Source organism: Hemibagrus wyckioides, linkage group LG20 (assembly GCF_019097595.1).
Source record: "Hemibagrus wyckioides isolate EC202008001 linkage group LG20, SWU_Hwy_1.0, whole genome shotgun sequence".
Classification (NCBI taxonomy): domain Eukaryota; kingdom Metazoa; phylum Chordata; class Actinopteri; order Siluriformes; family Bagridae; genus Hemibagrus; species Hemibagrus wyckioides.
In genome coordinates, this window is record NC_080729.1 from 5,417,197 (window position 1) to 5,436,996 (window position 19,800).

The following is a 19,800-nucleotide window of genomic DNA, read 5'->3' on the forward strand; positions in this document are numbered from 1 at the left end:
ACTTTATGTGTGGGTGGTTGCTGGGAAGTCTACGGAAATTGCAGATACGTCTGTGATTAGCCGTAGATGTCAAAATCACCATCGGTCAGTGTGACAAATAACATACTGGCTATGCAACAGGGAAAAATTGACACAAACGAGGAAGAAGAAGGACTTCGGAAAGTAATGCAAATATCTATTACATTAGCTTTTGGGTTTGAAACATGTGCTCTGAATTTTTTTGTTAAAAGGGCAACATCATTATTTAGTGTCGTTACATTAAAGAATAGACAGTGTCTGTAGCTGTTCATGCTAACAGTCCTGGCTGAGTCCTCCAGGAGCAGGGTGGTGAGCGCTGGTGTAAAGTAATGCGACTTCTTTTGCCACCGTCATTCACTAACGTTTTTTTTTTTCTTCCTAAAAAGTAATAAATGAATAAACAATGACTCCACTTATTTTTTGTTCAGGGGGATCAGAAGGGAGGCTCAGTGAAGGCGCAAAAAGGGCGTGCCGGAGCAGGACAGGGCACGCTGACCCGCATCTTCAAAATGGTAAGCATACTGTCCTTTAACCTAATATACTCAGTCAAGCTTCTGACAGATAGATACAGAGGACAGACAGACAGACAGACAGACAGATACATATACAGAAAGAGCAAGAGTGGGTTCCAAAATCTGAGACCCCAATGGAAATCTTTTTGTTTTCCATGTAGAGGCCTTCCAATTTTAAAAACCATCCATTTTCTATACCCGCTTTATTCCTAATTAGGGACACTAATCAGGGATCTTCTGGAGCCTATCCCAGCACACCTTAGGCGAAAGGCAGGGGTACACCCTGGACAGTAAAAAACCGTACAGCAACTTGAAAATATTCAGCTATCTTTAATATTTTAATATTCAGTTCAGTTCCAGGGTACAATTTAAATGTGAGCAAATTTTTGATCTCGGTCATATAAACTGCAAAAAGGGACGAACCAAATTCTCTGAAATTCATGTAAATATTTCAGAGATTATACTTTTCACTCAGGCTGCTGTCAAGAATATAATTCGTCATGAAAATCGTTGTGATAAGAACAGACAGACACAAGGATGACAGACAAACATCCAGAGATAGAAAGAGAGACAGAAAAACACACACAGACAGGCCAGTGGAGACAGACAGGAAACATACACAGACACTGACATAATCAGACAGACAGATGAACATAGACTGATTCACTGACAGCAGCAGATGAAGGTTAACGGTCAGACAAACGGACTGAGAAACAAACACAGAGAGACAGACAAATCTAGACAGACACATGGGACAAAAATGTACACAGAGACAAAAAGACAGACAGACAGACAGACATGCATAGACAGAAAGTCAGACCTAGACTGAATGCCAGACAGACAATCAGAACATTTACATAGTAAATTAGCTCCCGTGACACAGACTTATAGAGTTAAAGATTTGCATTTGCACTGGATATCTTTAGCACTAGCATTTGCGTTGGCTTTTTCCGAATTAGCCAAATGTATTAACCTGTGAAGCTTAATACATGAAACCATTAGAACAGAGGTGCGAGTGCAGGAGAAACAGCCCAATCCCCCCCTCATCCTCCCACCTTCCCAAAACCTACCCCTGTAGAAGCAGAAAGCTTCATGCTTGTGTTTTCGCCCCCTGTGTGTAGCTTAATGGCGTTACTCACACTTATTTGGCCTCAAACACAGGACAGGAGTGTCCACTCAACTGCCAAGCTGCTGTCGAGTGTGAGACCCTGCTGGTGTCCCTCCGTCACTAATCTCTCCCCTCCCTCCTCCCTCCTCCTGAGTCTCGAAACCCGGGCCATGGTGCACATCTCTCTGGAGAGTGGACTAACCTGTAAGTTTTCTATCATCTCCAAAAAGACTTCCCTCATTTGAATAATGCACTGCCACGGCGCGTTATTTCTCCGCCGGTTGCAATCATCCCTCCTACACAAGCGCCGCACGATTCGCCGTGAACAAACGCAGAAACTGTCGGTTCTTTCGTCCGAGACATCATGACAATTATGATTTACATTTCCTTTGGGGATGATTGGGGTAGATTTTAGCATTAATGTGCTCGTGTTAACAGCATTTCCTGACAGAAATAAGGTGCTTTCATTAACAAACAGTTTCAGTGATTTGAATCAATGTAGAGGAAGGAAAAAAAAAAGAAGTGTAACATGAAGGAAGGGAGAAAATGAGACAAGGAACACAAACTGTCATTTTTGCCTGACCTTAAACACCACTATCTATAGTTTTAAGTGTTTTCTAGCTGGCTGAGGGTGCAGACTAGCTTTTAATGCGCTTGCAGGTTGTAGTGCTCCTGAGAGTGGGTGTAGGTGTATGCTGGGAAAGGAGCTATAGCTTCCATTAGCAAGATCTCACACGTCTACCGCCGAGGCTTGGAGAGCCGACTGTGTGTGTGTGTGTGTGTGTTGGACCAGCATGTGATGGGATTGTTAGTAGTCAAGTGCAGTTTTTTACTTTACTTTAATGCAGTGCACTCTTTAGTACATCAGATAAAAATGATATAGAGTGCAGAAGAACATTTCAGCAAAACAACCTCAAAATATATCCATATAATAATTAACCGTTACAAATACATTAACCATTATGCAGGGCATAGGTGGCTCAGTGGTCGGTTTCTTGCCTACCATGTGGAAGGCCCAGGTTCGATTCCCAGCCAGTGTCCAAACCCCAGTCAGTGGATGCAGTGCCGGTCCCAAGCCCGGATAAAATGGGACGGTTGCGTCAGGAAGGGTATCCGGTGTAAAACCTGTGCCAAGTTGTTGTATGGACCAGTTGGTCTGCTGTGGCGACCCCTCACACGTACGGTCAGCCGAAAGAACAACAACATTAGCCGCTATGCAGGCCATCATAGACATATTATATGCACTTGGCCTTTGTTTGCAATTTTTTTAAAATTAGATTTAATTCAATTTATTTGCTATAAAAATAGATATTGTTATATATAATAGATATTTTTATATTTGGCTTAAATTGAAGTCCACTGCTCTTCCTGTCTTCCCTCAGTGGCTTTGTTGCATGTGTTTTCCCCCCTCTGTTGGATAACCTTACACAGAATTTTAGTAGTTGAAGATAAACACATTCAGATTTTAGATGCTTATGAACCAGCACTTGAGCAGAAATGGGTTTGCTGTCAACATTTACTGTGGAAAAGAACTAGCAGTTTATGTTTCTTTGGAACTATTCTATGAATATATAACGCCCCTAGTAGGCTAGATAAAAAACAAAGACCCGAGTGTCTACTTTCATAAGAGCTTCATATTAACCATCACTGTGGAGTGAGGACATGACGAAGACATTCAATACTGAACGGGGACACGACGAAACAGGAGCAAATTAGTTAAACTCTAGGTGCAATAGGAACTCGACCGAAATACAGCAAGGGGGCAAAGGTATAAATGTATTTACAAAAATCGATGGGTAACAAAAGACAGACAGACAGAAACAGACAGAAACAGACAGACAGATGTCATCCTGGAAAAGACCATATAAACAAGAAACATACATTATTCTAAAGTGAAATGTCACTCTGAAGGTCAAACGCAGCAGTCGGTGCAGTAAATGGCAAAGCATTAAATCAGTGATGCTAATCCTGTAAGCGTCAAAGCTAACCCATAATGGGGAAGAAATCTAAAAATAGCTCTTTATAAGACTTCATAGCTTCTTCTAGATAAACATAAAAGGGAGACATTTTCAAAAGTCTTCTGTCTGAGCTCTTTCTTCAGAGACAAAAACGCCGTCTCTGTCAGTCATCTCACTAATCATTAGTTAAGACGTCTGTACTCTCAGACCTCAGACAAGCTAATGACGTGTACAGAAATGTTCAGCTTTAATGTTTTCTAAGTGTCCTTAAAGAGCAGTTCAGTAAGTGACAAATTATTCTATATTATTAGATTTTTGCAAATTCCTAACCCTACACTGCCCCAGCTGTCTGTGGAGAGCAAAACTGGCCAATCACAGCAACGCTAGCCAATCGTGTGCATCCTTGAGCTCATGTATGCGGAAGAGGGCTTCTGTGATTGCTTACCTCAATAAAACAACGATCATTTCTTCTCATCTGACCTTAACACTCATTCTCTCTCTCTCTCTCTCTCACACAGGGAGGAACCAGAGCAGCATCACCGGCCAAGCGCTGAGCTCCAGCTCTTTTATTGTTCTCCATTAAACATGATGACCCTGAACGGAGAGAAAGGAAAGAAGAAGGACGCTTTTATTTCCTCCTTCACTTACACATTTTTTTTCCTGCTAGTGTCTCCCGCACTAACCTGAACCTGAAGATCGTGCTCATCCTTCTCTGTCTCTTTCATCTATTCGTTTACGTCGATTTCTCCATCCGTTGAGTTCAGCGTGGTCAGATCCTCGGCTACTCCCTCCTACCGTCTCTTCCCTGTCCTTTGAGATCATGAGGCACTGAGAACCTTTTGAGGAACGCTTTCTGATTATGATAGAGAACTAACCGTTATCACATACCGTTATATTACACCGTGTAGTTATAAGCTAATTTCGACGGTTTCAGAAAGGTTCAAGGAGCTAGTTCAGCTTCAGTCACAGTAGCTAGGACTTTCCATATGTAGATTAGCGAACATCACAAAATTTTCACATGAACGACAAAATTGCCTCAAAAGGTTGTAGTGTGTCATTTATATTACTGAATATTAGTCTTGTGGTGCTGTCTTAGTCTCAAGAGTCAGTGTGACTAGCATTTAGCGTCTAACCGCTGTGCACAGGATATACTCACGCGTGGCTTTATGTGGTCTCGTCTTCAACTCACTCTTCCTCAACGTCTCAGTGGATCTGACTGCCAACTGTTCAGCTAAAAAAAAAAAAAGAAACTAAAATGTCGTCTCTTGTTGATTTTCAGTCACTTATCTTGACTTCTGTCTTTTTCTCTCTCTCATTCACTATCAGTCTTTGGCCTTTGACTACTTCTTTAAGCTTTTTGAATAAAATCATGCCGATACATGATATGGACACAGCTAGCATAAAAAAGCAGTAGAAATTGCGCATGTGTTTGTCAGTTAGACTGCTAATGGAGTGACGGGAGTCATTAAAAATGCAAATAAAGGAGACAAATATGTGTCACTGGCTGTCTTTTTCCTACATTGTCCATGCATTTGTGTTAAAAAGAGAGGAAAGGAAGAAACCATCAGTGTGGGTGTGTGTGTGAGAGATGATGGCCCTGAATGCATTCATTCATTCAATCATTCATTCATTCATTCAGGTTAAAACCCTCTTCACACACTTCAAATAAATAAAGAAAGAAAGAGAGAAAGGAAGGAAGAAAGAAAGCATAATAAACTTAAAGGCATTTTAGTCAGTCGCGTACGTATTAAGATTATCTTAATGCAAGTATATTTATGTATTTAAATGATATTTAGAGTTTAATTGAGTTTATATATATATATATATATATATATATATATATATATATATATATATATATATATATATATATATATATATTTTTTTTTTTTTCTTTTCTTAAATAAGATCATGTTTAAATTACATAAAAATTAGAAATCAGTGGAATTCAGTCAAAAGAAATGAAGAAAAAAATCATAAGATGAAAAACCTCACAGAAATACCACAAGGTATCACAGCACACTAAAATAAAATAAAATAACATAAAATAAACTAAACATACAGACACAAAATTAAGGGGACAAAAAGTACACAAATGTGGAATAAAATTTTTGAAACAATTAAAACATTTTTTAATAAATATTTAGAATAAAAAAAATAAATTAAAAAATAAATTAAAATAAAAACCAAATTAAAAAGATAAGATGAAATGTTGAAATTTTAAAGCATATAAATAAAATAAATTGCGGGGGGGGATTAAAAGAATGCTTAAATAAGTAACATCCAAATAAAACATTTATTTATTTATTATTAAATGTATTATAAATTTATTATTTATTTATTCTGGCCTTAAAATTAATACTGTTAACCATCTGATATTAAATATACTCATGATCCATACAATACTTAATAATACACTTTCTAAAACACATTTTTGTTTTCATGTGAAAGCTGGACCATCCTGCTGTCAAACATTATCGAAAAAAAATTCTTCAGTCCTCAATCCTCACAGCACAAGCATCTCACTAACATTAGTGATTTTAGTTTAAAAACTAGCATTTGATTAGCTTACACCATACTATAAGATGTACCCAATAAATTTGCGCACAATATCAATAACACTGATGATGGATGGCATCTTTAGGAAACATCTCTAGCTTTGCGTTTGCTTTCTAGCACTAAAAGTATAGCCAGCTTAGCCATTTAGGTTAGCTGAAGTCTAAAATACGATCCACAGCACTCGACCCTTTTTTTTCCCCCTAAAACTAAATCGGGAAAATAACAAATTGCAGTTAAATGACACTTCATGAACGGCAGAAAACAAAAAAATCCCACTTTCAGCGTATATTTGTGCCTCCGTGCTTCTGAAAAGAGGAAAATAAGCCGGTGAACATTAGTGTATCGTCATATCGAAACGTTTCAGAAACCCTTAATCCTTTAATAACTCTGAAAGAACAGCATGCAGGAAGAAACCAGGGAGAAAACCTGAATAGCACGTAGTTTTATAACTCACTGAGGAGTCGATGCTAACGTTAGCTGCTTGATTATCTGCAGGTTTGCTCTTTTTGTTCAAATCTATGTTTAAATCTGTTTAAAGCTGGATAGATTCCAATTCTTCAATCGACCTTAAGCGTGACCTTGATTCAAGGCGGTCCAGTCCATTGCCCTGATTCACAGTAATCCGATGTGGCACACCTTCTTTCCAGGAAAATCCTGTAAATACAAGAAGCATGACATTTCTATGAAATATTAGTTCTTAGAAAGAGAATGTTCACTCACGCCCTCATAAAACCATAGGGAAGTGTTACATTGCTAGCATACATTTCTTTGAGCCAAGATTATAGATGTCTCATGTGATGAGTTAGAGTTCCTTCATCATTGTGTATCACTTTAACTGAAGGAAAATGACCGGTGTGTGTAATAAGATCTTTGTACACATCGACATCTCGGTGAATTTATACGCAGGAGTTGTAGTACATTCTACGGGACGCGTCATATTTCTTTGGCTTCATGCTCGTTCCCGGAGGAATAAACACTCTGCTTCTGGAGAAATGTACAGTAGTCACTCTGTGGCTAAAGTCATGTGACTTTATTTTAATCAAGCTGCCATCATTCTGAGCCTGGTAGAAGGAAATTGAGAATAAAGTTGAAATCACTCATTAAACTGCCTCTTACATGCTAATGACAGCTCGAGGTGGCTTAGAAATCTTGCTACATGCTATCGAGGTGGCTTAGGAATCTTGCTACATGCTAATAACAGCTCAAGGTGGCTTAGAAATCTTGCTAGATGCTAATGACAGCTCGAGGTGGCTTAGAAATCTTGCTAGATGCTAATGACAGCTCAAGGTGGCTTAGAAATCTTGCTAGATGCTAATAACAGCTCAAGGTGGCTTAGGAATCTTGCTACATGCTAATAACAGCTCAAGGTGGCTTAGAAATCTTGCTAGATGCTAATAACAGCTCAAGGTGGCTTAGGAATCTTGCTACATGCTAATAACAGCTCAAGGTGGCTTAGAAATCTTGCTAGATGCTAATGACAGCTCGAGGTGGCTTAGAAATCTTACTACAGGCTAATGACAGCTCGAGGTGGCTTAGAAATCTTGCTAGATGCTAATGACAGCTCGAGGTGGCTTAGAAATCTTACTACAGGCTAATGACAGCTCGAGGTGGCTTAGAAATCTTGCTACATGCTAATGACAGCTCGAGGTGGCTTAGAAATCTTGCTACATGCTAATGACAGCTCAAGGTGGCTTAGAAATCTTGCTACAAGCTAATGACAGCTAGAGGTGGCTTAGAAATCTTGCTACATGCTAATAACAGCTAGAGGTGACTTAGAAATCTTGCTACATGCTAATGACAGCTAGAGGTGGCTTAGAAATCCTGCTATATGCGACAGGGTCATAGATGGCCAAGGCTCATTGATGCACGTGGGGAGAGAAGGCTGGCCCGTGTGATCCAGTCCAACAGATGAGCTACTGTTGCTCAGATTGCTGAAGAAATTAATGCTGGTTCTGATAGAAAGGTGTCAGAATACACAGTGCAGGACGGGTCAGGGCTGTTTTGGCAGGTGGTCATAATGTTATGCCTGGTTAGTGTAATGTGATCTTATCACCAGCCTGTGCTGGAAATCAGGGTTTCTCATTAGAAGCCATGGAAATATTTTATTAGAAATCAAGAAAGAAAAGATCGCAGCAGTCACTTCCTGAGGAAGAGGAAAGTCGTCTTAGAGAAAATGAGAGAAGGTTTTCCAGTTTGTTTGGCTTCAATAATTTCTGAAGACCAGACCAAAAATCAGGCAACACTGACCAGCATGAAGACCTGAAAAAAGGCAGTACATAGGTCAGTCACCATAACGTTTCTTTATTACCATAACATTACTGATGAATGAATCATGAAATAATCAATAATAAAAGTCCAAGCCTATGGTCAGCAACAATCTGGATATATCACTAGAGTCACTTATTGATTTTTCCTGTTCTACCATCCATGATTTTTTATTTATTTTTTGGTCAGGCAGACAGCAGAAGAGGTTAAATGAGCAGTGCGACAGTGGCACAGACCGATGCATCCTAGACGTAGTGAGGAAATACGTCAAAGTGACTATCAGGATTTTCAGCGTTTATGAATTCAGTCCTTGGCTGTCCATCACAGAGGCGTCAGTGTGGACTCTCAGTGGCTCAGAGCTGGAGCTGGAGCAGACGTGTCCCAGGTCTCCATCAGTGAAGAGTTGATAACTTAGAATGAATGAATTTCCACAACTGCACTTCCTGAGCACAAAGCTATAAAAGGGAAACGATTTCTAAATCACTCTATCTGCTCTCACCCAGATGAGGACGAGTTCCCTTCTGAGCTTCTCAAGGTTTCTTCCTCGTATCTTCTCCAGGGAGTTTTTATCTTGTCACTGTCGCCTCTGGCTTGCTCATCATGGATACATTTTTTTTTTAATATTTATAATTAATATCCTGAATTTATACACCGATCAGGCATAACATTATGAGCAGTGAGAGGTGAAGTGAATAAGACTGATGATCTCCTCATCATGACACCTGTTAGTGGGTGGGATATATTAGGCAGCAAGTGAACATTTTGTCCTCAAAGTTGATGTGTTAGAAGCAGGAAAAATGGACAAGCGTAAGGATTTGAGCGAGTTTGACGAAGGGCCAAATTGTGATGGCTAGACCACTGGATCAGAGCATCTCCAAAACTGCAGCTCTTGTGGGGTGTCTGCAGTGGTCAGTATCTATCAAAAGTATGGAGGCCGCACCTCGCAACTTACAGGACTTAAGGGATACCCACAGCACACCTTCAGGGATCTAGTGGAATCCTCTTGAAAGCCTCGATGGGTTCAGGGCTGTTTTAGCAGCAAAGGGGGGGGGTGGGGGGCAACAGGTGGTCATAATGTTATGCCTGATCAGTGTATATTCCTTTAAAAGCTGTCTATTATTTGAAGTGCTATACAAGTTGCATTGAACTGAATGAAAGCATCTTATGGCACATTGGTATCATACATCTGTGGCATCATCATCATCATCATATGCTGTCTAAAGGACGTTCTCAGGCTTCGGAACCACGTCAGCTTCGAATGAACCCAGATACTATTAATTGTTTTATTAATTAAGGTTTACTCTTTATTAGGAGTTTTATATTTTCTCTTACTCCTCTCTCTCTCTCTCTCTCTCTCTCTCTCTACCGTCATATCCTCAAAAACCAAACTTTTTTCTTTCTTAAAAAAAGAACCATTTATTTTTTAAATACTTCTGAATGTTACAAAATGTAAATCTGACAAAGTATACAGCTTCATGTTTATACACTGGCAAAGCCATACATGAAATGAGGCTTCATCCACTGAAATGAGAATGTCCTGCCTAGAAATTATTTACAATATATACTGATAAAAAAAAGAAAAAGAAAACAATTTATACAAATATAACCAAATTATAAAACATAAAAAAAAACCTTATTCACTTATACAGTTGGGTAGAGAAGAGTTTTCACTGACCTTACTGAGGCATTTTATTAAACTGATCACTCTGTTGATAAAAAAGCATGCAGATCGGACCTCAAGAACGTTAAAGAGGGCTTCGAAGTGAAATATGTGCAGGAAATGGCTTAATCATTGGAGTGTGTGTGTGTGTGTGTTGGAGACATTTAGGGAAACAGAGGAGATATGGATATAGAATAGATGATGTACAGGAAGAAAGGGATGAGTGTTTAGAGTGTGACTCTGTCGGTTAGAGGGCGGGGCTCAGATTGAGTGTGTATGGTGTAGTGGAGAATTTTGAGTGGTCAGGGATTGGGGGTGTAGAGGGTGAGGCTGTACGGCTCAGATTGAGTATGTAGGGTGTAGTGGAGAAATGTGAATGGTCAGGGCTTAGGGGTAGAGGGCGGGGCTGTATGGATAAATGTGATTGGTCAGGGATTAGGGGTGTAGAGGGTGAGGCTATATGGAGAATTGTGAGTGGTCAGGGATTAGGGGGGTAGAGGGCGGGGCTGTAGGCTCAGATTGAGAGTGTCGGGTATAATGGAGAAATGTGAGTGGTGAGGGCTTAGGGGGGTAGAGGGCGGGGCTGTAGGCTCAGATTGAGAGTGTCGGGTATAATGGAGAAATGTGAGTGGTGAGGGCTTAGGGGGGTAGAGGGCGGGGCTGTAGGGCTCAGATTGAGTGTGTAGGGTATAGAGGAGAAATGTGAGTGGTCAGGGCTTAGGGGAAGACGTTGGCGATTGGACACTGCCAGTCTGATGGTGTCTCCGGTTCTGTCGTGTGGAGCTGCAACTCGGCTGGAGTTTCGTTGCTGGGAGGCGGAGCCTGTCCTGCCTCAGAAACACACTCCTGCTCTCGGTCAGCCTCTGAACACTCCTCCGCCTGCTTACCTGAGACACACACACAGTATGAGAGAGTGAATGAGTGTGTGTCTGTGTGTGAGAGAGAGAGAGAGTGAGAGAGTGTGTGTGTGTGTGAGAGAGAGAGAGAGAGTGTGTGTGTGTGTGTGTGTGTGTGATACTCACTGAAGCCATGTGACCGTTTCATGTGAAGCTTCATGTTGCTCTTCTGTGTAAAACTGATGCTACACACCTCACACTTGTAAGGCTTTTCTCCGGTGTGTTTGACAGTGTGTATGTGCAGCGCACTCTTCTGATTAAAGGCTTTATCGCACTGCACACACTTATAGGGACGCTCACCTGCTCCACACACACACACACACTTTAACAGCCTTAAAGTTCTAAGAGCCATAAGATTATTTAAAGAATAATTAGAAAATAATTAAAGGTGAAATTTGATTGATAACACTGCACTGGATTAGCAACTGTCTAAGTGTCAGTGTGAGTGTGTGTACCTGTGGTTACTAATGTGTACCTGTGTGTACCACCATGTACCTGTGTGTGTGTGTGTGTGTACCCGTTTGTCTATTTCTGTTTGTCTATTTATGTGTGTGTGTGTGTGTGTGCACCTGTGTGTAACAGTATGTACAGGTGTGTGTACCTTTGTGTGTGTGTTTGTGTGTATACCTGTTTGTACCAGTGTGTACCTGTGTGTGTGTACTTGTGTATACCAGCGTGTACATGTGTGTACCAGTTTGTCTATTTATGTGTGTGGGTGTGTTTGTGTGTGTACCTGTGTGTTTGTAGTATTGTGTACTTGTGTGTGTGTCTGTCTGTGTGTGTGTGTACCTGTGTGTTTGTAGTATTGTGTACTTGTGTGTGTGTCTGTCTGTGTGTGTGTGTACCTGTGTGTTTGTAGTATTGTGTACTTGTGTGTCTGTCTGTGTGTGTGTATACTTGTGTGTACCTGTGTGTGTATTTGTGTGTGTGTGTGTACCTGTGTGCACCTATTTGTCTATGTTTGTGTGTGTGTATGTATACTAGAGTGTACCAGTGTGTGTGTACATGTGTCTACTTGTATGTACCTGTTTTGTTCTACGTGTGTGTGTGTGTGTGTACCTGTATGTGTACGGATGTGTCTCTCCAGCTGGCTTGGTTTAGCGAATGCTTTGTCACAGCTAAAACACTTAAACACGCGCGGCTTTTGAGAGCTCAGAGATGGACCGTTCGTGTGGACGAACTCGTGCTCCTACAACACACACAAACACACATACACACACATGCATGCACACACACACACACACACAATCCACATTACTATGAGCCTACTTCAGTCCACATATAATACATAACATATATAATATATAAGGCATGTAACTTTATTCTAATACATAATAGAGCAGTATATATAAAACAGTGTAGTGATTCAATTATAACATATACAACTCAATATATAATGCATGCTAATAGATAGATAGATAGATAGATAGATAGATAGATAGATAGATAGATAGATAGATAGATAGATAGATAGATAGATAGACAGGCTGAAGGAGCGAGAGAGAGAGAGAGAGAGAGAGACAGATGGAGAGAGAGTGACAAAAAGGAGCGATAGATAGATAGATAGATAGATAGATAGATAGATAGATAGATAGATAGATAGATAGATAGATAGATAGATAGATAGAATCACATATAAAAAAAGTCATTACTGCACATGGAAACAATACAGCCACATAACTAAAGAGTGTGTATTGAATTTATCATACCTACCACACACACACACACACACATCCATGTTAATTTTCCTGTGTGTGTGTGTGTGTGTGTAGACTTGCAAATTGCTTACAATCAGCATGGGTCAGATCTCCTCCATCTCCTTCACCTTTAATTAACCATCAGAACTGATAAGCTGAGTGGAAAAAAAAAATAGGAAGAAAATCCTGCACTAATGTTTGTGCATTTTATCTTCCACACCGGGAACAGAGACTAATGTCTTCTCCTGAACAAGGATCCGTGAACAACTCAACAAAAAACCATTAGATACATGAACATCATGGAGTAACACTGGAGGAATCGACTGAGCGCTCTGTTCAGCACAAAACAACACAACTAACACCTTAAACGATTCACAGTGAATGTAAGGATCATCGTCGCGCACATGGAACCATTTCACTCTGTCTACAAGAGCCATTAGATACACGATTCGTAAGTATTCTCCACGTCAGCTATCGAAGGAGGGAACACTGCTCAAGGATTTCTCCACTCCAACACACAGCAACCTGCCTGATACGCAGAAAACAACATAAAGGGAAAGCAGTCCTGCTAGCAGTCGCAATAAAGCGCAAACAAATAAAAGAAGACGATAACGCCGAAGCACAAAGCACAATTTTTAAAAAAAGCAGCAGAACATTTTATCACTGAGAATAGTTGCTTATTTTGTCGATGCAATATGAATAAAACAGCCTCAGAATCTGTTATTGTGGGTCAAATTAAGAGATCAGTAGACTCGAGTAATAATTAAAAATAATATATATATATATAGATAGATATAGATATATAGATATATATAATTATTTTTTTTATTTTCTGCCCAGTTTTGTTCTAGGACTGAATTATCAAGAATTTATAGTATTCATTTATTTTATTTATTTATTTAAAATCATTTTTATAAATAAATTAATAAATGAATGAACAAACAAATTAATTAATACATGAATAAATACATACATAAAAAATATATATTTATTTATTTATTTTTATTATCTGCCCAGTTGTGTTCTAGCACTGAATTACCAATAATGTATAGTATTGATTTATTTTATTTCCCCCAAAATCTGTTTTTTTTCTTATTGTTTCATTCAGATAAAAATCTTTATAAATAAATAAATAAATAAATAAATAAATAAATAAATAAAAAATCCTGTTCCTGGGGTTCTGGCCCAGAGTATCTTATATTTCAAATTCAGGCTAAAATTTCCTTTTATTTCCTCCAAATCAGTTTTTTTTTCTTATTGTTTCATTCAGAGAGCCAAAAAATCCATATAGTCCAAAAAAAATCTTTAAAAAAATCTTTAAAAGCCCAGTGTATCCTATATTTCAAATTCAGCCTAAAATTGAGCCAGAAATTCCCTTTCTTCTCTAAAAATCAATCTCCTATATATATAAACAAGAATATATATTTGGCCTGCATAGAAATAAATTCTAATTCAAAAAGCACATGATAATATATCCTGTTATTTTTCTTCACTATTTGATCAAAAACAAAAAAATAAAAATTTCTTCTTTCTTCTCTAGGATGTAAGACTGTAGCTTTATCCGCTTCACTTGTATCGTACTTCTGTTGATTTAACATTGTTCGCGTTTCCCCTTAAACACATGTTCCCCATAAACCTAGCACGTCGTACCCCATACACTCGTATCTGAAGTGTCATTTCCGTAAGAGTGCAGAGCAGGTGTTATTTGTGCTGAGAGCCACTTCCACTCTGCATTTCATTAACCGCCTGCAACACTCCTTTGTCAACTTTCCCTAGTCATGTGTTTGTTCCAGAACCATAATGCGTAGCAACCTGGGGACTATTTAAAAGAAAGGAGAAAGAAAGCATTAGAGGATATGAGGTCTCACTGGGATGACTACATTTAATCAGTAATATTTCTTGGGAGCAGCTGTCCAACATGTGTCTCAGTTTCTTTCAGGATTTGCCCTCAGTAGAGGCAGGAGGCAGCAGACGGGAGATGATACAAAGTCTGTGCAATGAGCTATTTGTGACTTAAAAAAGCAGAAAATGCACGTGGACCCTGTACACACACTTCTGAAGTGCAGTGCTGTTTCCATTAAGATCTCTCTCACACACACACACACACACACACACACACACACGAGTGTGTACAAAGTCTGCTTTGTATAAGAGTGGAAGTGAGACACTATATTGCCAAAAGTTTTGGGACACCCCTCCAAATCATTGAATTCAGGTGTTGTTTTTCGGGGGTTGGGTTCGGCCCCTTAGTTCCAGTGAAAGGAACTCTTAATGCTTCAGCTTCATACCAAGACATTTTGGACAATTTCATGCCACAACTTTGTGGGAACAGTTTGGGGATGACCCCTTCCTGTTCCAACATGACTGTGCACCAGTGCACAAAGGAAGGTCCATAAAGACATGGATGAGTGAGTTTGGTGTGGAGGAACTTCACAGAGTCCTGACCTCAACCCGATAAAACACCTTTAGGATGGATTAGAGCGGAGACTGTGAGACAGACCTTCTCATCCAACATCAGTGCCTGACCTCACAAATGGGCTTCTAGAGGAATGGTCAAAAATTCCCATAAACACACTCCTAAACCTTGTGGAAAGCCTTCCCAGAAGAGTTGAAGCTGTTATAGCTGCAAAGGGCGGGACAACTCCATATTACATTCGTGTTCATGTTGAGGTCAGGACTATCAAGTTCCTCCACACCAAACTCACTCATTCATGTCTTTATGGACCTTCCTTTGTGCACTGGTGTGCTGTCATGTTGGAACAGGAAGGGGTCATCCCCAAACGGTTCCCACAAAGTTGGGAGCATGAAATTGTCCAAAAGGTCTTGGTATGAAGCTGAAGCACTAAGAGTTCCTTTCACTGGAACTAAGGGGCCGAGCCCAACCACCTGAAAAACAACACCTCAATGATTTGGAGGGGTGTCCCAAAACTTTTGGCAATATAGTATAGATGACACACATGACCACACCCACTAACAAATATCAACAACAGAAAGATGTAAGGTTACAGATTTACTGAGCACCAGCACAACATGCTTTTGGGAAGGTAAACATGTTAACATGTTAATGAGGAACAATGGAGAGAAAGAGAGGATTATGGATAAAGAGTGATAAAGAGATGGATGTTCACCTTGAGGTGTGTTTGTCGTTTGAAGGCTTTGTTACACACACCGCAGACGTAGCAGCGTTCTTTGCCATGTGCTATCCTCCAGTGGCGGCGTAGTACAGCAGCGGAGGGAAATTCCATATTGCAGTAGAAACACTGATTTGCTGCCTGAACACACACACACACACACATACAACACATGTTTATTAAGACATTTAGACCAATGCACAACACTGATAACTCACACATGTAACATTTTGCTAATTAAGCTAGATCAGAGGTTTACACACACACACACAATCTTACCTTGGTTTCCTCTGACTGAGGTGTACCCTGTTGAGTCGTATTTGCAGGCTGTACTGACGACCCCTCCTCACACACCACAGCTGGAAACTGCTGACCCTACACACACACACACACACACACACACATTCTCAAGATGTTCAGACTGGTTTTTGTATGCTCTTGTAACTGTGAAAATGTGTGTATATTTTCCTCACCTGTGTGTTGAGGTTCAGTGTGACTGTGTCCAGCATCTGCGTGTCCGCCAGCGCAAGTGTGACGTTGCTGTCAGTGGTCACACTCCCTGATGACATTGACATGTTCTGGGATAGAGAGGTGCTGGGAGCCAGAGTGGTAACTATAGACACACACACACACACATATGAGTATGATGTGTGCATGAGTTATAATGTTATGAAGGGTCATCAATTGTGCTTGTGGGCGTGGCTCTCACCTGTCATGCTGGAGGGGGCGGTGCTTTGTGTGAGGAGCTGCTCAGAACTGAGAGCCAGAGAGTTGCTGCTGGAGGGAGTTGTGGTCAATCGCAAGGCCCCGCCCATTTCTACTGCTGTACCTGCACATGGTGGAGGCAACAGATCTTGACCTAGAAAGAAATTATTATTAGTAGTAGTTGTATTGGTAGTAGAAATAGATGAATGTGTGTGTGTGTGTACCTGATATAGTAAGCGTGATCTCCTGGTTGCTGTTGGTCAATGTGCTGGTATTAGTGGTATGAGTGTGTGTGTCCGATTGTGTTTGTGGGAGAGTGTGTGCATGTGGGTTGCTGATGGTGAGTGTGATCTCCGGTGCTCCTGAACTGCCCGTCCCCACCAGCGCCGGCGCTCCGACCACCTGAGCCAACTGCTCCGAGCCTATACACACACAGCGTTTAATGGAATCGTAAGACATAGTGTGCACCTTAGATTAGACGTCATGTGTGTGTGTTTGTGGGTGTAAGTGACAGACAGACCTGTGTGTTCCTGCTCTGTCAGGTTGCCGATGGCAACGCTGGGGTTCTGGATCACGACGTTCGTGTGACCTGCAGCATCGCTGGCCAGCAGGTGTGCGTTGGTGTGTGCCGACAAGGTGGAGTCGATACTTAATACCCCACTCTGTAGAGTCTGCTGCAGGATACTAGGGTCAATCTACACACACACACACACACACAGGATTACACAGAGCACACACATACCCTTGCTTAGCCTTGCTTTCCACCAAATCTACATAACTGTGTTTGTTACCTGTAGTGTAATGTTGTTGATGTTGGCTGTGTCGATGCCGGATATCTGGACGTTGGGACAAAGCAGGCCTGATGGTGCGAGCTGAAGCTGAATGCCCTCTAATGTGGCCAGACCTTCTGTTAGGGACACTGTCAGGTCACCACTCGCTACACACACACACACACACACACACACACACACAGATCCCTTATAGTCCACAAGCAATTTGACAAGATGAAAAATGAAATCATTCGTTTTTGCTGATCTGAGGTCTTTTCTGCAAATTAAATTAAAAATAATATTTGGATGGAGCAGAGAGATGATGTTCAGCAACGTGGGGGCGCTACCGCCTTTGCTGCGGCTCAGACTTCAGCTACAACAATAATTTCATTCCAGAATCCTACTTCAAATAACTGAATCTGAAAAAGTAAGCTGAAAACTTCTGGGCAAAATGCTGAGACCTTCTAAAAGTTGTAATTCATTTAAGATTAGTCAGGTAATAGAAATGAGCTGAATGCCAGTGGAATGGATACAAAGAGCAGACCTTCAGACTCGGTGGTGAAAATATTCCAAGACTATGATGGGTTAGTAAAGATAACACAATGTGAAAATGTCAAAATTTACATAGAGAAAGTTTCTGGTGTTTAGTGTAGGGTTATGCACTTGCATTTAAGCTTGAAAAAATCAGGGGATAGAAAATACCGACTTAAGAAGCAAATGTATTTCTTTGCGGTCATATGTACCATAACAGCAAGAGATGATTAAAAAAGGACTAATATTATGATCTACAAATGGGTACCACTATTAACAATATCTATTAAGAGCCAATATGAATGTCCCTAGTATAAATTACAGTATGACTTCCTCTTTCCATCCATTATTTAGCAGCTTTTAAAATAGCACTTGATCCAGCAAATATAATATAATGCAGCCAGTCATGGAGTAAAGCCCCATAGACAGGTTGTATACGTACACTATATTGCCAAAAGTTTTGGGACACCCCTCCAAATCATTGAATTCAGGTGTTGTTTTTCAGGCGTTGGGCTCGGCCCCTTAGTTCCAGTGAAAGGAACTCTTAATGTTTCAGTATACCAAGACATTTTGGACAATTACATGCTCCCAACTTTGTGGGAACAGTTTGGGGATGACCCCTTCCTGTTCCAAAATGACTGCACACCAGTGCACAAAGCAAGGTCCATCCAAGTTTGGTGTGGAGGAACTTGACTGACCTGCACAGAGTCCTGACTTCAACCCCATAGAACACCTTTGGGATGAATTAGAGCGGAGATTGCGAGTCAGACCTTCTCGTCCTGACCTCACAAATGCGCTTCTAGAGGAATGGTTCCTCTAAAAAAATTCCCATAAACACACTCCTAAACCTTGTGGAAAGCCTTCCCAGACAAGTTGAAGCTGTTATAGCTACAAATGCTGGGGCATCTCCATATTACATTCATGTGCATGTAAAAGCAGACGTCCCAAAACTTTTGGCAATATAGTGTAATACTGGTCTGAAGCAGTGTTTAATCACCTTTAATGGATTATTCACATAATTACTGGATGCGCTTTAAATGCTGAAAATATGAAACAGACCTATTTGTGCAGTGCCAATAAACAGGAGCCAAGGCAAACAAAACACATCAGAGGAGCAAGTCAACAATGAGATCTAGTGCCAAACTGTGGCTGGGTGTGAAGCCCCGTACTGATTATTAGGTGTTGTGCAGCTTCTTCATCTTGTTCCGTGTTCATTTCTTTCCCTGTTTTCTGTGATAAACACACTGAGCTGTTTACAGACGCTCTTTAAATTGGGATTTGTCGATCATTTCGACGACAGAGCTGACATGCAATGGAGCTGCACACCCATCAGAATCCAAAAACACACTTATGATTATCTTATCTTCCTCCTTCTTCTACGTATTCGGGTTAGAGTGAAATACAAACATTACAAGGAGACACATTTGTATGACGACAAATGTGCTTTGTAGTTTCATTAATTCCGTTTGCACAATGACAGACTTCACAAATGTCACTGCGTCAATGCTGTTTGCTATTCCAGCACCCCCGACCTCGATATATACCGATTACTAGGCAATAAGAAGTCCGGCTTCATGAAGTGTGCTCTACATCAATTAGCTGTGTGTAGCAATGTACCAAGCTGCTTAGATCTCCAAGGGATATGGCTGCCACAGCATGTTCATTAGATTAATTAGATTGCAGTTTCAGTTCAACACATCAGCCAAATACTGTGCCATAACTATTGTAGCTGTACTTCATTAGTTCAGCATTCGTGATGCTACTGACCTTTAAAACTGTTTAATCTTTAGTACTTTTGGTACATTTTGTAGTGTAAACAAGATTAACGTGGGTTATGTGTCATGAATGTACTCTATATTGCCAATAGTTTTGGGACACCCCTCCAAATCATTGAATTCAGGTGTTGGTTTTCGGGTGTTGGGCTCGGCCCCTTAGTTCCAGTGAAAGGAACTCTGAATGCTTCAGCATACCAAGACATTTTGGACTTTTC

General features: G+C 40.5%; 2 protein-coding genes across 6 annotated transcripts in view; one reads left to right on the plus strand and one right to left on the minus strand.

Moving 5' to 3' along the window:
* mbpb (myelin basic protein b) overlaps nucleotides 1–5,096 on the plus strand; it is a 56,942-nt gene extending 51,846 nt beyond the window's left edge. For all 4 annotated transcript variants that reach the window (XR_009202947.1, XM_058372787.1, XM_058372788.1 and 1 more), the window contains 2 exons: nucleotides 447–530; nucleotides 4,115–5,096. Coding sequence is in view for 3 of the 4 variants with exons in the window: in XM_058372787.1 (XP_058228770.1) it covers nucleotides 447–530; nucleotides 4,115–4,150 (120 nt within the window). In the remaining variant the exon portion in view is untranslated. The remainder of the gene's footprint in view (nucleotides 1–446; nucleotides 531–4,114) is intronic.
* A 4,722-nt stretch (nucleotides 5,097–9,818) lies between these two features.
* The window catches only part of LOC131371169 (zinc finger protein 236-like), a 35,711-nt gene continuing 25,729 nt past the window's right edge, over nucleotides 9,819–19,800 (minus strand). The window contains exons 23-32 of one of the 2 annotated variants that reach the window (XM_058418996.1): nucleotides 17,301–17,446; nucleotides 17,030–17,204; nucleotides 16,734–16,931; nucleotides 16,514–16,663; nucleotides 16,278–16,417; nucleotides 16,084–16,179; nucleotides 15,802–15,945; nucleotides 12,036–12,165; nucleotides 11,103–11,276; nucleotides 9,819–10,967 (exon numbers count right to left, since the gene is read on the minus strand). In XM_058418996.1, coding sequence (XP_058274979.1) covers nucleotides 10,798–10,967; nucleotides 11,103–11,276; nucleotides 12,036–12,165; nucleotides 15,802–15,945; nucleotides 16,084–16,179; nucleotides 16,278–16,417; nucleotides 16,514–16,663; nucleotides 16,734–16,931; nucleotides 17,030–17,204; nucleotides 17,301–17,446 — 1,523 coding nt within the window. In that variant the 3' untranslated portion in view covers nucleotides 9,819–10,797. The other variant, XR_009207506.1, reaches the window with a different exon arrangement.